General features: G+C 38.7%; 1 protein-coding gene across 1 annotated transcript; it reads right to left on the reverse strand.

Annotated features, from left to right (window-relative positions):
* Positions 1-312: 312 nt before the first annotated feature.
* LOC143857304 (S-adenosyl-L-methionine-dependent methyltransferases superfamily protein) lies at positions 313-19,817 on the reverse strand. Its single transcript, XM_077367727.1, has 8 exons — positions 18,597-19,817; positions 18,356-18,505; positions 16,383-16,653; positions 16,175-16,267; positions 4,102-4,276; positions 2,919-3,161; positions 1,974-2,168; positions 313-713 (listed from the first exon to the last, which is right to left on the reverse strand). The coding sequence occupies exons 1-8, from the start codon at positions 19,395-19,397 to the stop codon at positions 515-517; spliced, it is 2,127 nt and encodes a 708-aa protein (XP_077223842.1). The 5' UTR covers positions 19,398-19,817; the 3' UTR covers positions 313-514.
* Positions 19,818-20,542: the final 725 nt, after the last annotated feature.

The raw sequence follows: 20,542 nt of genomic DNA on the forward strand, positions 1-20,542 counted from the left end.
AAAATTCCCCGCAGAGGGGAAGGGGAAGGGGACCCCAACATCCGGCCCCGACCCGCCCCGTTGCCACCCCTAGCTACATCTTTAATGGCCGTGAAGCAGGAAAAATAATAGTAATAATAATAATAGGAAAATTATTTCCATGGGAAATGTTTTTCCTGCAATCCAATCAGGGCCTTTGTAACAAAATCCGACAGTTGGAAAGGTTTGGAGCCAAAGAGCTGAAATGCAGTTGGTCTCTATCTATCTAACCCATCTGTTCGAAGGAAAGTAGAAAAAGGAAACAAATTAAAGAAGTGAAGAGGGTGCACAATAGGAACTCAATCATCATTTATATTTCCTGAAGAACGAAAAATAAAACCAAATTGGTTTTCTGCTAATGATAAGGAAGCTGAAAGCTTACCTTGGGTTCATGGTGAAAAATTATAACAGCACAAAAGATATTACTCTCATCTCTTGAAAAGGATTGTACAACTTGATGATGAAACAATATCTACCCATGTAAGTTCAAGTGATTTCACGGCCGCCAAGCAGTTCTTTTGGCACAGATAATACCTTCTTTATCTTTGTTGTATGTCATTTGAATCTCCCAATGGAGCGTTCGCAAGATTACCTCCAATGGATCTAGTATCTCCACCTTATCTCGGATAACTACCCAACCTCCAGGCCGTAGTATTCGATCCATCTCGACTATGATTCCCAGTGGCTGCTTACACCTGCAAAGGAAGATATTACGCAGTGCTGGGTGTCATCATCAATGACTTAACACGCATTTTCGTAGCTAACACAATTCAATGGAAAAACAAAACCTAGTCAATATCATCCACTTGAAAACATAAAGAAAACTACAAGATGTTATATGCAAATGGTGGTTTCATGAGCTGTAACATTGTGTGCTTTATGGAGGAGAATTGGAAAACATACACGTATGGAGGACATTGACTTTTCTTTTTCTTTCTTGCAAGTGATAGCAGTAAAGCAATGGTAACGTGTTTTCTTCATCCAACATACAAGAGGTGTAGCAAGTATCATCTGATTAACAAAACCCGACCCTGTTGTCTGCCATTTATGAAATCCACAACCCTGCCATCTCATCCCTTCGAAAAAGAGAATTTGATAAGTTGGCATGTTGTGTTTACCGAGCTAACAAGTTTGGCAGTGGCACATATGCCCATGCCAAAGTGCAGCCATCTTGGTGTGAACCTAGGATTCGCCTGCTGACTTTTGGGAATTTAGGAGCATAATAAGGGTTCTAATTCAATAAAAACAACAACATGCATTCCCAAATCAGCATAAACAATACATAAAAGGGGGGGGGGAGGGGTATTCTTCAATCTCCAAAGTTTGGGTTAGATGGGGTTTTAGGAGTTTATATAGGTGGGAGGCTTGGGTCTTTAAGTGGTAGGCCATGGCGATAGTTAATAGGATATAAGAGAGAGGGTAGGATAAGGGGTTTAAGTGGTGGGTCATTGGCATAGCCAATAGGATATAAGAGAAGGGGTTAGAGGGTTTAAGTGATGGGCCATGGTGAGGACTAATTTAAGGATCTTCAAGTAGGCTTGGACTTGGGTAGTGGGCTATGGGAAATGGGCCATGGGAATGGGTAGGGAGCTATAGATTGATGTGGACACCCCCCACATCTAGGGCTATAAAATGAAACTAAAAAGCATTAATAAAATGTAAAAACAAATATTGTCCACCAATGAACTACTCCTAATCCTAACTAAATCACTTATCTTTAGGATTCACGACAGGAGTAAAATGTGAATGGCAACATATATTTGGAAATTCCATCAAATGATTTGTTATGGGAATTGTGACAAAGGGTGAAAAATACAATCTTTGAAGAGGTAGACTCCCTGACTTTGGCTAATACTCAGAGGCACAATCAAACTCTGTTCCTCGCTGACAAATTAATCAATGCAACAATAGACAGAGATGGATCATATAGCTAAATCCAGACTAGAAGTTCAAACCTGTTCTTAAGCCGTGAGAACAAATGATCAGCATGCAGAAGGTCATAAGATCTCGGGTAAGTACTGAAAGACTCACACCAATCATGGTAGACGCCAAGAAGCCCACGCTCGTAAATGATAGGAAGTGTGTTTGGAGCATGGACCGGGACAACATTCATCACCCAAACCTTTTGTTGCGCTAGAGCTGCTGCAAATCTGTGTGGCCGTATCAATGGCACGTTAAATTTGTGCATGACAACATTTTCCAAAATTTATATGTATTTAGCATTCCTAGAGTCATAAAAATGATACGTTGACATTGGAAAATTAAAATCAGCTTAGAGTCAGTCCGCAACTTTCTGAGTTTGATTGGCCAAGGGCATGAAAACTCAGCTGGCTCATAAAAATTGCTGCAGAAAAATATGGGAGAAAAAGAAGTAAAAAAAAAACGTTGAGATGACGGGTAAGGGAAAAGTACGAAAGAAGGTTTGAGAAACAAGATTCCTGAAGGTCGGTCAGTAAGTTTGTGTTAAGAGAGAATCAAATAGAAGATAGAGGATGATTGAAACTGTGGGGATGAAATTTTATTTTTGGAACGAATAGAGGGGGGTGGCGGCATTCTTTTAGGTTTTGGAAAAAAGAGGGATTTAAAATTACTAAACAATCTCACACTAGAAGAGAATTTCAAAAGAAAACAATGAGTGGAACATTTAAAATTTCAGTTTCTAAATCCCATAAAGTAAGCCAAGTTATAGAAAAAAAATATCGACAAAACAAACATTATTTGACCCATAAAAACTGTCAGTGTTAATGTTTACAGCCAATCTTATGCGACCAAACTGATTAACTTGAAGAGGCTAAAGTTAAGATACAATACATCAAGATATCTGATAAAAGCAACTTTGACAAAGACCAGAAAGCTAAAATGCTTTAAAGATCGGGAATTGCTCCAATATTCTCACATACCCTCCATAGATGGCTTTCATATCCATTATATTCCGGACGCTTGACCAATCAACGCCCAATCCACTGAGATAGGACTTGTTAACAATAGCCTTCCACTGCTCCGTGTCTTGAACCAAATTTTCCCGATTGCTCAACCAATCAGGAAAACTTTCCAGCCTCTGGGGCCATTCCTCAGGCCATTCCGTTCCACGTTCTTCAATGGCAGCAGGAACTTTATGTAAGCAAGTTCCCATTGGAGCATACCTATAGGAAAGTTGCAATCAATGAGAAAACGTAACAAGAGCTAAAAGGCATTTCCTAGTGTTACTCTTTCCATCATGCTTTTTGGTCACTCTCTTACAACTGTACACGTGGGTTTCACTATTATTGAAAGGGACCATTGATCTGGTGGTCCACCATCAGACCTTAGGGGACTCTTCCTTGTTGAACAGATGGTTGTAATCCCTAAACTGAAATAGGGCTTTCTAGATTTTCCTAAGAAGACTTAACCACTGTAATTCGTACACCATGATAAAAGGGATCATGATCATATATATTTGCCTTGGACCTGGGAAATCTCATACAGTCTAGCAGCCCTCATACGGCAGCCTTGATCACCTATGTCACAAATATCTCCGATATTTTCAAAATATCGAGTTTTTATCGCGACATTTTGACAAAACGACAAAATCCCGAGGCAGCCTTGATCACCTATGTCACAAATATCTCCGATATTTTCGAAGTATCAAGTTTTTATCGCGACATTTTGACAAAACAACAAAATCCTAAAATAATCCCAACATTTTAAAAATATAGCGATATTTTCGTTTTTATCATAAAATATTGTGATAATATCACGATATTATCCCAAATTTTTACGATATTTTTATTTTATATATTTTCTTAAATTTATATATTTTTTAAATAATTTTTTTTATCATTTTCCCGATATAAACCCAAAAAAAATAAAAAAATAATATATCCTGAGATTTTCCCTTGCCGAGAAATTCCCGAGAAAGATAGTTGTGACATAGTTGATCATCATACACCTCCCGCATGTACAGTAGGTACCAAACTGAAATATGGAAACAACAGACCTAATCTCAATGACCGAATCATGAACCATGACATCCAAATTAAATTGACTGCATTCATGTAGAGGCAGAAAGGTACACTACAGAAAAGAAATTTCAACAGAGCTTACCAAGCTGCGTCAGGGTTTTCGTCTTCCTTGCACATAGGAGGATTTTTTTTCCTTCTCAACTCATATATATCATTTGATGCCGGCTTCTGATAGATCTTAACACCCACTTCATTCGTTTCATCAGTTCTATCAGCAAGGATATTCCAACAGACAGATGCTGTCAACTTTGACATAGCTGAAAAATAGCATCAGAATATGAGAATTATTCAAAAAAAAAAAAAGCATCAGAATATGAGAGAATAGCATAGCCCTTTGTTAGCATGACACAAGGATAGAAGACCATCAAACTGTCTGATTAGAAGTTAGGAAATACAAGAAAGAACTACCGATTATCATGTTCATAAAATGATAGCGACAGAGATGTGCTAAGTGATATAATGCCCAACAAAAGAAGCGATTGAGAAATCTGCCTTTCTTATTATCTGAAAACTGGTTTGATCTAAGTGATATAATGCCAACAAAGGAAGTGATTGAGAAATTTGCCTGTTTTATGATGGGAAAACTGGTTTGATCTTATGGTGCTCTACATGTTGAATAGAAGAATAAGAGCGATGAGAGGAACAGAACACAAACTGTGGAGAAAGTAATGTATTAAGAGTATGACTATTTATCAATAAGACATAATCCACTGACTGATCTCCTCGTATTAGGGTCACCAGCCCAGTCAGCATCTAAATATCCTTCCAGCATCTAAATATCCTTCCACCTTTACCCTTGTGTTTCCATTGGCTCCATAGAACAGTCGATGATGTAGAGTACACCTGACATGCCTCATGATTCTCTTTGCAGCTTTTGAGTTCTCTAGGATCATGTAAAAGCTGAATACCTGATTTACGGGATACTTAATATAAGATCTAATGAGGGTAAGATGTTGCAGGGCCCCAACCATGTTCCAATAGGTAAGAGGATCTTTTCCTTTCCTCCCTTCTTTTCCACTTCATTCTTGTTGTAAATTGTAGGTGTACTAATTTTTTTACAGTTCATCATCGAGATGTTGAGGAGATCAGTGGCATACTTCAGTTGCACCAGAACTATCCCTTCCTAGGTTATTTTTAACTCTACACCTAGGCTCCGTTCAGTTGCACTTCTTCGCCGGGGGGGGGGGGGGGGGGGGGGGGGGGGGGGGGGGGGGGGATAGCCCATTTTCCACGATTTGGACGAAATCTGGTCGTTTTGTTAAACAACTTCGGAAATGAAAACATACTACATGGATTCCACTGAAGCATGCGTGTCACTACCTTTTCCAATGCTGACTTTCCATCTTCCAGCTACAAAAAAGACCAAAATTGCGAATGAATCCTCCTTTATCAGGCCTCAAAAATCACGACAGTCTCTCTCTCTCTCAAACCCTCTTACCAATGAACCACTTGGTTCTCTCTCTCTCTCTCTCTCTCTCTCTCTCTCTCTCTCTCTCTCTCTCTCTCTCTCTCTCTCTCAAACCACCATTTTCCACAGTAGGCTTTCCTTTTTCTCTTATTAGATCTTTTTTGCAGTTTTATTTGATTATTTTTTTCCTTTTGATCTGTTTTACAAATACATTGAAGGGGACAGCAGCTCTATTGAGAAGGGACCTACTAAGAAGGTTTTTGTTGAGAAGGAAGGGATGCCAAATAATTTCAATCTCCTCGGCGTTTTTTCATTTTTTTTATTTTTTGTTTTGCAGTTATATTTGATCCGTTTTTTTCTTATTTGGTCTGTCTTATTGAGAAGGCTTTTGTTAAGGAGGGGCCACTAGGTAAAACTTCGAATCCCTCTCTGAGTGTTTTTTATTTTGCAGCTGGTAAAAACTTGTATCTGTTGAGAAGGAAGGTTTTTGTTGATGCCATAGCTTGATTGCTTCCTTTTAGTCATCCGAATAGTTCCAAAATTGTCGAAACTATTTGAAACCCTATATTTCTGAGGTATGTTCTGTCGATCCCTCAATTTTTGAGGAATGCTCTGGTGGGTAGCATGAGAGCTTTCCACCTCTGAAACTTTGAATTAACTCAGTTTATGCTATAAGAAAAGTGATTGATCTTTTTTTGAATTGTAACAATTTGTTCCGTATATGTTTGGGAATTACTGCTCTCTAATTGAGTTGATGCTTTCTGAAACCGAATTGGTCAGTTAGTTGTTACTTGCATTATATGATATTTCAAACATGGAGTTGATGCTTTTTTACCTTTTTTACATGTATGATATTTATGTTCATACTTTTTAGGGTTCTGTACAAGTCATTGATACTGCACACTGTACAAGTCATTTTCTGTTTATTTTCTTCACAGTTTCCAGACAACTAAATGCCCATGTCATAGGTTTTCCTTTCCATTTGCCACGCAATTTCCTTTTCCTTTCCCACTAAAGTAACGTAACTGAACGGAGCCCTAGGAAATAGTGTAATTCTCCTAGGTCCCTCGTATCGAAGCTTTCTATTAGACCATCCTTCAGTCTTTGAATTTCTCTATTATCACATCCAGTGACAATTATTTCATCAACAAAAATTAAGGCAATTGCCACACCAGATGATGTATGTCGAAAGACTTCAGTCCAAAGGTGCTGCAGGATTCTTGAGTGAAAGAGCATGCACAGACCAACCTCAATAACATGCTTATGTTTCCTCTAAACTACTACATTTTGAGATGGATTGTAAGCACAATAAAACTGTAATACAATGTCCTTGAATGTCAATAATCACAAAAGGCAATGGATGTATTTTCACCACCTCCATAGCTTATGAGATGTTTAATTCTTGTGTTATAGTAATTCGTAATCGTAGTATGGAAGAGAGAAAAGACAAAGAACATATGGCTTATGTTTTAATAAGTAAATCCATGTATAATGCAAAAAATACCCACAATGATGACATAAAAACGAGAACCAGATAACGAAGAAACAGGTGCAGGACCTTAGTCAACAGAGTGAACAAGCTCAGATGGAGAAGTACTTTTTATTTTAATAATAGGAGTTTCCAATATCAAAACTAGTCTATTATACTAGAATGGAACACATTTAGGTTGATCATAAAGATAAATTTTGAATGTGTCCATACTTGAAAAGATAAATCGCAAATATATTAACTAAAGCAAAGTTGGAGGAGAAATTTTATCCTCCAAGAAAAGCTTTAAATGCTACAAAAACAACAGTCATCTTGAGTAGAAGTTAGAATGAGCCATTTGTTTGGTAGTTTTATTTGATTATTTGTCAATTATTTATGAAGTTTACACAAGAGTGTTTTCTTCATGTCATTAAGTAAGATGTCCATGAATAAAAATGTAAGTGTAAGCAGATTCCACTCTCAATTTTCTGGGCATTCACTTGGTACCAAACCATGACGATGGATTAGATTTTTCAAATGGCATGGAATTTATTAAGCAAAATGCGACCGAGCTGGTCAAGTACAAAGCCAACTCAATTTTCTGGTACTACCGCGTTGGCTTTCTACCGAACCATGACAACGGATTAGACATTTTTAAAGTTAATGAAATTATTAAGCAAAATGTGACCGAGGTGGTCAAGTACAAAGCCAAGCAAAAAAGAAAAATGTGTGAGATCAAAAGGAAAATTAACGGCGGAATAGATTACTAAGGCTATGATTAATAACCTGCACTATGGCTTCCACTTTCTTAAAACATGATAATGCCATGGAACTTAAGATATCTTCTTTTCATTATCAGTAATCACTAAAGGAGTTTGGTTTCCTTCTAGTTTAAGATCCTGTTCAGGCTTTTGGCGCTTCTCCTAATAGGTTAAATTCTTTGGAGGATCTGCCGGCAAGCCAAAAGAACAAAGAATTTCTCAAGGTAAATTTTGACTATAACAAGTGTTAATGAACGGATTAGGAGTTATGGGAGTTCTATAACTGGAAAATTATAGCACACTAAGACCACTGGCATATTTTGTAAATGTCTATGGAATACTCAGAGACAAGCTATACTCCTTTCAGAGAGTTCAATCTATTCCTAGGTTGCAGAGTTGGAGTGAGAGACAATCATCTTCTCAGAGAGAGGCAGAACCGTAGAACAAGGTTGGAGAGAGAAACAACCATCTTCTTTGGCAGAGAACTCAAGAGAGTTGCTCAATTTCTAATAGTTTTGGAGTTGAATTATATCAGGAAGATTGGAGAAGATAGGAGAGTTCGGATTTGGAACCATTATGGGGAGCTTTCTATTCATTCTTTCTATCACCGTCTCATGCTGCTATCAGACCTTTCCCGGCTAGTCTGGGAGATTTGATCCCTCCAAGAGTTTGCTCCTTCATCCGGACGACTTGCCTCAACAAAATCCTAATGGTGGGCCCTTACGCAAGGTTGCAGGGAGAGATAACTCTGAGAGAGGTAGAACAGGATTGGAGAGAGAAACAACCATCTTCGAGAGACAGTGGCTCAACTTCTAGAAGTTTTGGAATTAAACTATATCAGGAAGACTGGAAACATAAGAGAGTCAAGATTTGAAACCATAATAGGGAGTATTATGTTCATTCCTTCTATCACCGCCACATGCCACATTCATAACCTTCCCTGGATTGAAGAATCTGGGAGATTCTGGCCCCTCCAAGAGTCTGCGCATTTGTCTGGACGACTTGCCTCAACAAAATCCTGAGTGTAGACCACTTACACAATCTGAGGAGAATAATCATTGACCACTGTACCCTGTGTCTTGAGGCTGGTGACTCAGTTAACCACTTATTCATTCAGGGTGGTATAGTGGCCAGAGAGATTTGGTCCATTCTTCTAGCGCTACTTGAGGTGTACCGGGTCTTCCCAAAACATATCGCCAATCTTTTCGAGGAGTGGTCCTTTGGGTCGTGGACCAAGAGGGTCACACAATTTGGTCCTCGTCCCTCTTGGCAGTGATTTGGGTGCTATGGAAAGAGAGGAACAATTGCATCTTTGAAGGCCTCCAGCATCAAATCTTTCTCGAATTGTTCAGTGGGCCGGGATCCTCCCTGAATTTGGAGTGGTCTACTAATCAATTATGCGAAGATCTCGGACAAAAATTAGAAAGAGCTTTTTTCACAAGAGTAAGACCACACCCAAATGGAATCCCCCCTCCCACATGCCTAATTAAGCTTAACTTGAAGGATCCAGCTTTGGTAACCCAAGACCAACATGATTGGGAGGACTTTTCCGTACTTCGGACGACATCACAAAGAATGCTTTTTACGGGCCATTAGGTGTAACTAATGCAACAGATTTGGAGATGCAGGTGCTTTTGATTGGGATTCTCGTAGTTGAGAACAGAGATTTAGATCGACTCATCGTGGACCCCGATGACTAGGTACCCTTGGAGGTTTGACAACACTATAGAGGAATGGATTTTTTGCATGTTAAAATAGTTTATTAGAGGGGAAAAGGCAAAGCTATAGAGGAAGTTTTGGACTTGGCAAAAGGCCACCTCGTCAAGTTCCGACATGTTGAGGGAACAGCAAACCGTGAAAGATAAGTTGGCCTGCCTAGGAGTGGATAGTATGGGCTAAAGCTCTTGGACACTTTTCCCTTGTAATTTTGTTGTCTTCTTTTGTTTGGTCTGTAGCGAAACATCTCAATCTTTTTCTTTTCCATTAAAAAAAGGGAAATGATTTCAGCACAACTATGTTTTGATACAAGACGCTCATGTTTCTTGTCTTTTAGTATTTACTTGTCATGTATGTTTTTTGGGAACCGGGAAACCCTTTTACAGCTCTTTAAATACTAAAAGACAAAAAACATGAGCGTCTTGTATCAAAAATGTTTGTGTTGAAATCATTTCCCTAAAAAAATAGTGATGGGAATTCCTGGGGTCGACAAAAGGAGATCCACGACATCAATGAATGAGGAATCAACTAATAATCTCAACTAGATATGCTGGAACACTAAAGAACACAGCAAAATGGGAAATGACTGTTGGGTCCTTAATTGCAGTTTGCAAGGCAATCCGAGTCTGTCAAAAAGTAAGGATTAATCACAGGCAATGGGGTTTATGTAGAATTGCATTTCACAACCAAAAAACTCAAATGAGACCTCCATGTGTGCTCTATCACAAGATCTTGGAATCTTTGCAAATTTCTTCACCAATCCTCTTGTTGTGGAAGGTGACCCCCTAAATTCCACTAGAGATATAAATTGTGAGGGATTGATCCTTTGGAGGTTAACCAATTCATGTGATTTCTAGCGACCAAGTCATCAGGAGGCCAATGTGCTTGTAGATTCATTGGCCATGGATGAAGACAAGACAAGATTTGATAGTTGGGGTACATTGTTTCCCTCTTGTAAATTTCTTAATATATGTTTCTACACTATGCTTATGTTGTATATTTCTCTTTGGATCTATAAATAATTGTTGTGGATCAAAACAAATAAATAAATAAATATGGGACTGCACTTTATCATTTTTAATGCTTGCAACAACCACAGCTCGCCAACTAGAAAATCAAATCTTCCATATTCCTTAGCTCTAAAATATATGTCAGATGTTTAATGACAGTTTTAATCACATTATCTTTACTTATCTCTTCAGCCTATTGGATGTGGCAATCCACTTCTTTGTTTTCCTAATATAAAGGCTTCGTAACTTGCCCATCATTAAGATGGCATGTGATATGAATTGAAATTTTCTTATCACTAAGATATTGACTGATAGGTCTAAATAATGACCTATGCATTCTCAACTCAACTCAACTCAACAAAGCCTTTGTCCCAAATTAGTTGGGGTCGGCTAAATGAATCCTTTAGAAAAAATTCATGAAGAAGGTAAAAGGAATCTACCCGGCGCTAATCCTGGTTCTAGTTGGGTTCTTCTACGTGGATCATTTTCTTTCATTCTATCCTATCCAAGGTCATGTTCTATATAATGACCTATGCATTATATAAACAAAAATATAACATATAATTATATTAATAAACCACATTAAACATAACATGTCCTCACCAAGAAACCAAGAATCACAGTTCAATGATCAATCATTACATAGAACTCTCGAGATGGGAGAGTGTTCAGAAAAGACAAAGCTGAAAGACATCAGGCATGAGCATATCATATGTAAGCTTCATAACATGGCTCTAAAAAACGAAAAATAACAATAGAACAAAAATGAACATCAAAGGACATGATCTAGCTTGCTTGTTTGCATAGATATTGTTAAACTATAAAAGATAAATAACGCCTTTCTCCAACAGCTTAAGCTTTTGGAGAAGTTGGTAAGTTAACATGGTATCAGAGCCAAAGGTCTCGAGTTCAAACCTCCCGGATAGCAAAAATCCACATGTGATGGTCAGCCCAAAATGGGACCACATGTGCCACGTGGGGGTGGACATGGTTCCGGTTCGAACCAAGGAACCGAACCGAACCGGCACATATGGTTCGGTTCGGTTCGGTTCCATTTCTATATGGTTCGGTTCCGGTTCTGAAATCCGGGAACCGGTGCAAATTCGGTTCGGTTCTGGGTTTGGGATTCCAGAACAGAAAACCGAACCGAGAACCGACCCTCACCTTAAGTCCTTAAGTTCCATACCTCCTCATTTGATAAAATCACCCCACGCCCATTTTAATTCACCCCCTTATAAGTTTTAATTCATGCAGGGGATGGAAATATCATTTCCACGAGATTTTATAGGGTGTGGGGTGTGGCCCTAAAATCTAGTATTTTCAAAAAAGTAATGTACGGCCCACTTCATAGGAATATCCAAACCGTTCATTTGTTGGGACACAACATAAATTGGTTGTGCCCCGGAAATCATCTTCAAGTGAGATTCCATTGATTGACAGTTAGGATCTTCCAATTACCAAGTGTAATTGGAACCAAACCGAGTGTAATTCATGTTGAACAGAATAACCAAGTGTTGGGTTCGGTCCCATGTTGAACAGAATAACCAAGTGTAATTATTTCTTTCTTTTTGAAATAGCAACCAAGCGTAATTCATTATTCATATATAAACACTAAACCGGGGTTACAGGGCCATTGGTGAAGGTTGGGTAAACCCAGAACCGAACCGATTATATATGGTTCTGGTTCGGTTCGGTTCGGCTCCATACATATATGGTTCGGTTCTTGTTCCAATTTCAGGGAACCGATTATATATGGTTCGGTTCTGGGTTTAGCCCAAAACCGAACCGAACCGAACCATGTCCACCCCTAGTGCCACGTGTTTGCCAAGTGGGCCACACGTGCGGGGGAGTGTTAAAGTATAAAAGATAAATAACGCCTTTCCCCGACAGCTTAAGCTTTTGGAGAAGTTGGTAAGTTAACAAATATCATCGTATTCATCCCATTATAAAGGATAAACATAAAATATCTTCCACGCAAAACATACTGTCAATGAATGCTAAATATGTAAAATCTATGTGTACTTCTTGTAATAGTGAAAGACTATTACTATAAGATAATGTGATGTAAATTAGTAGATGCAGGCACATAACATAGATGGTGTGTATGCCAAAAATGCGAAAGCAAGCCTAAAACAGCAAGAACAAATAAGTTCAGAGTTCAAACAGCCGTAGATTCCTTTCAGAGTTCCGTTAAGTGACAAGACCTCAAAGGCTTAGTCATTCATCACATATTTGTCTCCAGAATTTCTTGGAAAGGGTATATCTGGGGATTTTTTTTTTTTTTTTGTTATTTTTGGATATATATCGTGAAAATGAAAAACATAAAATATTTAAAAATAAAAAATTTAAGAACATTAGAAAAAAAATCAAGAATTTTTTGCAATATTTCCACAATAAAAATAAAATATGAAAATTTTGCAATATTTTTTATATTCTCATGATAATATTCATTATTTTGTTTTATCAAAATATTTTGGAAAGTCATGATATTTTGGAAAATTCAGAGATATTTGTGACTATGCTCCTAGAGAATAAGTATAGAGTGAATCAGGATAAAATAGCCTACACTAGTCCAACTGACTCAGTTACTCAACTATTATTGAATATGGGTACTAATAAAAAAAATTAATTTGTAGATGCGTTTTTAGATGAAAGTAACATTTAGCAATAAAGAGAAGGATTACTAGTGCTCACGGTGTGTGTGCACGAGCGGGAAGGGGGGTGGCAAAGATTGTCCAGCATAGTCCTATACAAACATAGATCTCTGATTTCATCGATTAATTTGGTTAGTCTCCTCATTGGCACTTCTAACAAAAGAGATAGTCCTATACAAACATAGATCTCTGATTTCTCAATAAATTTGGTTAGTCTCCACGGGCTATTGCTGATCCCTTTAGCCCACAGCATCATGTTAGAAGGATTATTTTCCACTTCTAATCTACCTTCCATCTGATTGGAAGATGCTAAAACCCTGATAAAGAGTGTGGACCTCGGCTTATGAGGAATCAGTGTAACCAACTGGGCCGGCAAAGGAATAGATGGTGTCACCCAAAGAGTTCCTAAAATTGCCTCCAATACCTGCCATGCTTGGGTTGCCATGGGAGCAGCCATCAACATTGAGTTTGATGACGTTCCTTGGAGGAGGTGAGGTTTCCACCTTATTACCATTTTTGCTTTGGGGGCAGAGCCAATTAGAATCAAGTCCCAATTTCTGATGATGTTGTCATCATCATCCAATTCCAATATTTTTTCCTCGAGGATGTAGATATCCCCTTCATTGTCAGTCTCCTCAAGATGCATTATGAATTTTAAGGGTTGAAAAAGAAGACAAATAAGAGACAAGAAAATTTAAAAAAAGAGGAGAAAATTCATTGAACCCCAAATTGGGCAACATAGGCAAGCCCCAAATGAAGTAGGATTCGGAGGTTGAAGAAATCTTTAATACAAGCTCCTTTACAGCATTTTAAAATGCTGAGATGGGATTCACAATCTATGGATTAACTCATGAGACATGAGTTTATCATGGAAAAGGTCGCAAGCCTGTTAGTATCCCAACTTCCTAGCGTGTAATGGAGATAGGGAGTGGAACCGTTTCTTGGGTAGAAGTGTGCATCTAGGTAGCGGGCTCTAATTGATGCAATACTCCAAACATAAGGTGCACAATATACCTATATGTGTGCGTGCATGCATAGTTTTAAAACTCCCCCGCGTCATTGTGGACTCCCCAAAGCGACTCCCTTTTACCTTGGCTGGCGCATTTTTCCCTACAAAGTCTATAAAAACTCCTTTGACTCTCTTGAATTATGACCGCGTCAACCGGGTACTCAGCTGCGTCAACCGAGTACTCGACCGCGTCATGCCAAGTCGACTAGGATTTTCTTCGGCCGCGTTCCGCGCTGCATCTGCGTTTTTAAACACTACATGCATGTGCTTATAAACACAACACATATATATCATGCACTCAGCCACTGATATAAAAATCCTAAAACTTTTCTGTTTAAGTATGTTTTATTTTATTGTTCCAATTATTTCTTTGTGAAATCTTTAGCACCATGCATCAATTAAAATAATGACACAATTATATACATAATTTGAAGATAACTTGAGCAAATGTCTGATCATTTTCAATTATCACAGTTTATTAGGTAGAATAGGAAGATTGTCATGTCCTTTTTTGCAATTTTGTACAATATCATATTCCAAATATAGTTTCAGGCTAGAACAAGAAATATAAATATTATTCGGGTGTACTCCGGTGCACGGATTTCTTTTTGGTCAATGTGGTGGTGTTCGTCTGCTCCGCTTCAAATTCTTTTCCCGGATCTGTTTTTAGTAGCAGCAGATAAGTTTGTTTCTGTCCAAGACTGTTTCGAGTGCTATGAGGGTAAAGTCATATGGCTGCCTCTTTTTCGTCGGAACTTTTTTGACCGCGAGCTGCCATCGGTGAACAACTTATTACAGCTTCTTGCTGAGACTTATGTCAGTGGCTCGGGGGATGACAGAAGGTTGTGGGTAAACTCTTCTTCAGGCAGATTCTCGGTAAAGTCATTTTACAACAGTATGGTGTCTGTTGAGGGCAGTGCTTTGGCAGCAAAGGTGTGGAAATCTGCGGCACCCCCTCGAGTTTGCTTCTTCGGATGGTCCGCCATAAGAAATAGGATCCAAACAGTGGATTTCTTGCGAAAGAGGCATATGCTGATTATAGATCACTGTTCTATGTGCCTTGAATCTGGGGAGACGGTGGATCATCTTTTCATTCATTGTCGAGTAGCTAGGGAGGTCTGGGGGAGGATTCTAGTAAGATTCGGCATCAATTGGGTGTTCCCCTCCTGCTTGCAAGACTTGATTGACGGATGGAAATGTATACCATGGGGCAGAAAAGGCAAGAGTTTGTGGTGGCTGACACTCATGGCATTCTTATGGGTCATCTGGAAAGAAAGGAACTCCCGAGTTTTTGTAGGGAAAGCTAAACCTCCTCATTTACTATTTATTCAGGTCATTACTCTGATTATATGTTGGGCAAGGGCACTCCCGTTATTCAGATTTGTGTCGGCTTTCGACCTGTGGGAAGGGTGGAGATTGGTCTGTGAGAGTCAGCAAATCAGGCCTGTTTTAACCCCCAAATGGAGCCCCCCTTCTGCCGGAATCGTCAAATTCAACTTCGATGGCTCCAGTATGGGGAACCCTGGACCAGCTGGGATTGGGGGTGTTTTAAGAGATAGTAACGGTGCGGTCCTCCAGGCTTTTTCGGGGCCCATCGGTAGGGCTGATTCGAATGAGGCAGAGGTCAGGGCAGTGCATCAAGGCTTTTTAAGTTTGTTAAGGAGGCGCTCAGTTAGATGTGTGGTGGAGGGGGACTCGTTGAATGTTATAAGATGGCTCAGGGGCTCTCGGGAACCCTCGTGGCGTTTTCTTCAGTATTTTGATGAGATTAAGGACCTCATCAAAGAAATGTCGGTAACCTTTCAGCAGGTGAGAAGATCGGCTAATGAGGTGGCTGACAAGTTAGCAAGAGATGGAGTGTCAAATCAAGTTCTCACTCTTTATGATTTTCTCCCTCCTTAATTTCATCTCCTAGTTTTTGTTGTTTTTATTTCTCTTCTAGTTCTGTAAGGGGGACTCCCTCAGTCTTCTTTAATATATCATATTATCATATTACCATTCAAAAAAAAAGAAATATAAATATTAGGATTGTTAAACAAGTTTATACCACATATTACATTCTTAGTTCTTCGAAATGAAAATTTTCCATGCAACAACCAATAAAAAATAGAATTGGGTAGAGACCACACCTTCTTCAACTTCATTATTTGCCTGTTCAGTTGACAAAATAAAGTATCCTCCAGGTCGCAAAATCCTATTAATCTCTAAAAGAAGCTTCCCGCCTACAAAACAAACAAAGTTCATGCTGAAATGCATGAAACCCATGAGAATCTACCATGGTTCTCATAGTTTGTTGCAGTCTCAGAGTCTGTAAAATAAACATAAGAGAGTACAAACCATCAGAATGCCAATGTATCCTGCATTCACCACAATGAATAGCATCAAAAACACCACCAGGGAAAGGAAGCCTTCTTGTAGCAATAGTGCCAATCAATGCAGGAAAACCACGTTCAAGAACAACCTGGGCTTGGTCTGCTAGATCGTCCTTCAATCCGAAGGACAGTGTCAATACCTCCTTGTTGAGGAGAGCAGACACAAAGCTTGAATCTGTGCATCCAATATCCAGTACCAGACGAATATTCTTCCCCCACTCTATATCCGGTGCCATCTACAAAAGCAAGGAAACATTACTACTGTACTTACAGGTAAGCTATATAAGCAATTGAGGGCTGCTACCAAAACGGGATCCCATTTGGGGAAAAAAACAGATGAAGTCCTTTGAAGTTAAACATGCGTAATAAGCTATGTTGCATGGATTCGGATTCGCGTGTCGGAATCCGACACGGATTCAAGGTGTCGGATTCGGCAAACCCCAAAAAGGAGGATTCGGTAATTTTTAAATAAAAGAAAATTTTAAAAATTAAAATTAAAATTATATATATATATATATATATATATATATATATATATATATATAGGAAATGGTTTGTGTGCAGCTTCACAGATAGCATATATGTGCATGGCTGCACAAACCATGGGGGGGGGGGGGGCACATTTTTTGGGGGATCCAAAGCATTCATTTGGAAGGCCTTTCCATGGATAGGGTGTGTACCAAAAATCAGCCCTTTAGGATCATGCTAACCCTGCCATTTGTGGAGGGAAAAAATGGGCAGAAACATTGTCTGTCCATTTTCCCCTCCAACTTTGATTGGGTTAGGATGATCCTATAGGGCTGATTTTTTGTACACACCCTATCCATGGAAGTGCCTTCCAAATGAATGCTTTGGATCCCCCAAAAAATGTGACCCCCACCATGGTTTGTGCAGCCATGCACAGATAAGCAGCACACAAACCATTTCCTCATATATATATATATATGAAAAATTTGAGGATGAAGGGTTGAGGCCTTTGAATTTTTATTAAGAGAGTCAAACAAGAAGGAAGGGGAGTCGATTTTCGAGGGTCGAGGCACTAGGGTTTTTATTAAAAGAATACGGGTTGTGCTTTCATATAAAAAAAGGTTAAGAAGGAAACACGTTTAAAGGGAAACTATACATGATTCGCATTTTAAAAGAGACAATGATGAATTGGATTCGCCAAAAAAAAAAAACAGGCTTCGTGAGGGACACAGCTACGCCAAGAATCCGGGTGTGTCCCACGTGGATCCATGTCCAATTCACGTGTGGAGACGTGTCGACACGGATTCAGCATAGGGGGGCAAAGAATCCATGCAACACAGGTAATAAGACAAGCAAGTGAGCTCGCATCTCCACGAAATGAAAAGAAATCACGTGAAAATGACCATATCAAGTATCAACGGTCATTTTCAATATTGTCTTTATTTTCTAAATGGGATCCCGTTTTAGAAGTGTTTTCCTAAGAAATTATACAGCATGTTGCATATAAGCAGCAATTATAAGAACTGAGTCTGAATTCTGACTTCATACAAAGCTGGCTCACAACGCTGATTTTATAAAATTAGCTACTTCTCATTGACTCGAGTGAGTTAATCTCAGAACTAAAGGACACATTGTTTTAGTTAGTTTGTGTTTGCATTTTTTAGCATCGTTTAGAACTTATGTTTCACCTTTAAATACTATAATTCCATGGCATGTTTGAATCCAATTGCTCAGTTCTAATTGTTCCTACACTAATGGTCCACCTTTATGTGCTCAAGTATTTGTTTTGAAGATCAAGATATCATTCTTAGAACGCGAAAGATGTGACGTGTGACATTCTGCCCTAAATTGAAAGCATATAGCATCGATCTAAAAAAAGGCGAGGAAAGTAAAATGGAATACAAACTAAAAGGCAGAATATGATGAAAATTTCAAAATTTAAACAGGAGAAAGGATGTCCCACACTCTCACCTCTTCAATGGAGTCAATGTAGTGAAGAGCCCCATCCTTGAACTTGGTATGATTTTGAGGAAAAGTAAGATATTCTCCAGATAGACTCAACCAACTCTGTGTTTTGATTAATGCCGCAAGCTTTGGATGAGCCACATTCTTATACAATACCTACAGAATAGCAAAAGCTTACTAAACCCAACAAGAAATTCTTATTCCTGATAATTTAAATAATAACACTCATTCCTAATGTCCATACTACCTTCAATTTGCTCTCAGGCCAACGTACAGGAGACCGGTACCCCTCAGGAAGAGAAACTAGGCATATCGGAGGCGTTCTAGGGCAACTCCTCTCCCGATGCCGATAACTTTGCTGCTTCCCAGTCGCACCTTCAATGTCAATACAAGGAATATAATTGTACCTGCTTCTTACACTACACACCTTCCATGTATAATGAGTTCTCGAATCGAATAACGGCCCTAAACTTTTCTTCTTATTTTCTCTTCCTTTCAAGTTCCCATTCTCATCTACAGATTCGCGTTCCACTGAATCATCTGAATTTCTATCTCCTTCCATCTCTTCTTCAACTCCTTTATCCAAATCATCCTCTTCTCCCTCTTTTTCAATCTCATCCTCATTGACTCCTAATCCATCTGGCTTATCTTCGCCATCTAGAACAACCTTATTCCCCTCTTTTTTATCATCCGTCTTTGCATCATTTTTGTCTTTAAAAGACACAATCTCATCCCCATCTTTCTTCTTTGGTGACTCTCCATCACTAATCTCTTTACCTCCATCCTTCTTCTTCTCATCTCTAGTTACATTATTCCTATTCGCCGTGTTCTTTAGATTAACCACAGAATCTTGACCCTTCTTTTCAACAGAAATGGGTACTACTGAAATGTCACTAAAACTATCCCTCTGAGAGGATAATGAAGAAGAAGGAGATGAAAACATTGACCAAATTACAATAAAACACAGACCCAGAAAAACAGCCACAGTCACCTTTGAACAGAACCCATATGGGCGTTTTGCTTGGCGACCAAATCTAAATACTGGCATTTCTAAGTTCTAACAACAACAGAATAAATAAATAAACATAAATAATAATATAAAAAAAAAAAAAAAAACACACACACACACACACACACACAAGAGTTTAATTCAGGAATTTTCACAATTTTCAGCAAGAGAAAAGGAAGTGAAGAATCTACCCATATGAAAAAGGAAAGAAAACCTAACAAAGGTTCTCATTTGAAACCAATCAAAAAGAGAGAAAAAAAAAACCCAGTAATTAACAAGATGAGGAACAGATTTTGATGGGTTTAAGGTCTAAAACAAGAGGTAGATAAGCAAATGCAATAAGTATAATATACAAGCAAGTGGGTTTTCTTTTCTTTTCTTGAAAATGCAGAGAAAAGAAGAAAAAAAAAGTAGAAAAGGGGTCTCTGTGTTTTGAGTATGGAATTAAAAAATAGATTAAAAAAGTGGTGAAGGGTTACATTTTTCCAGGGGGTTTGAATCTTTGATTATAGGTCTATTCCTGGGCCCCAGACCAATGTGAGAGAGAAGGTGGGGACAGGAAGAAACGTACAGGGCCACTGTCAATCGAGGGGCTTTGCCTGTATATAATAGACGGCCATGTGATGTCTGAGAGGCTGAGAGCTTACTAACGGTCATAAAGTTGATGCTTTTCTTACATCCTAGTATTTGGATTGTGTCTGTTTGGTTGCACAAAAGTGAGATTTCTTTGGGGTTTTACTTGGGTTTTGGGTGACATGCTATCAAAATCGCCCATTTGGTTGCCATTAAATGAAAACCCCGGAGAGTGCCAGGATGTAGGCAAACTCCCAACAAAATCCAAGCAAAAACTGATGGAATAGTAGCTTTTGTTTGGGATTTTCTTGAGATTGATGATTTTTCTCTATCTTCTCTCTATATTGGTAAAGGCATATGGGACAACCAAACACTACTTACCACGATTCTTAACTATGAGGCTTGTCTCCTCCTGTTGACTGCTTGCACTACTACAGTACTACTCTAGAAAGTATTTACCTCCAACCAAATCTCCGTTACTATTACTTCGTTTCTTTGTGTCCGCCTGTCCGGGGAGATTTGTGCAACACTATAGGGCCCTTTGGATACATGAATTTTTTTTTTAAAAAAAAATCTTGGATTTTACAAGCTAAAGCTTGAATTTGTTAAGC

The sequence above is a fragment of the Tasmannia lanceolata genome, unplaced genomic scaffold, assembly GCF_043159265.1.
Source record: "Tasmannia lanceolata isolate RefF3 unplaced genomic scaffold, GAP_Taslan_0.1 ptg000024l, whole genome shotgun sequence".
Lineage (NCBI taxonomy): Eukaryota > Viridiplantae > Streptophyta > Magnoliopsida > Canellales > Winteraceae > Tasmannia > Tasmannia lanceolata.

What these genes read in the sequence shown, in the direction of transcription:
- LOC143857304 (XM_077367727.1), bottom strand. Translation starts at nt 19,397, where the DNA reads ATGCCAGTATTTAGATTTGGTCGCCAAGCAAAACGCCCATATGGGTTC. An exon ending in GATACATTGGCATTCTGATG is followed by an intron (nt 16,268 to 16,382) that starts GTTTGTACTCTC and finishes TTTGTTTTGTAG; the next exon opens with GCGGGAAGCTTCTTTTAGAG. An exon ending in AAATAATGAAGTTGAAGAAG is followed by an intron (nt 4,277 to 16,174) that starts GTGTGGTCTCTA and finishes GCTATTTTTCAG; the next exon opens with CTATGTCAAAGTTGACAGCA.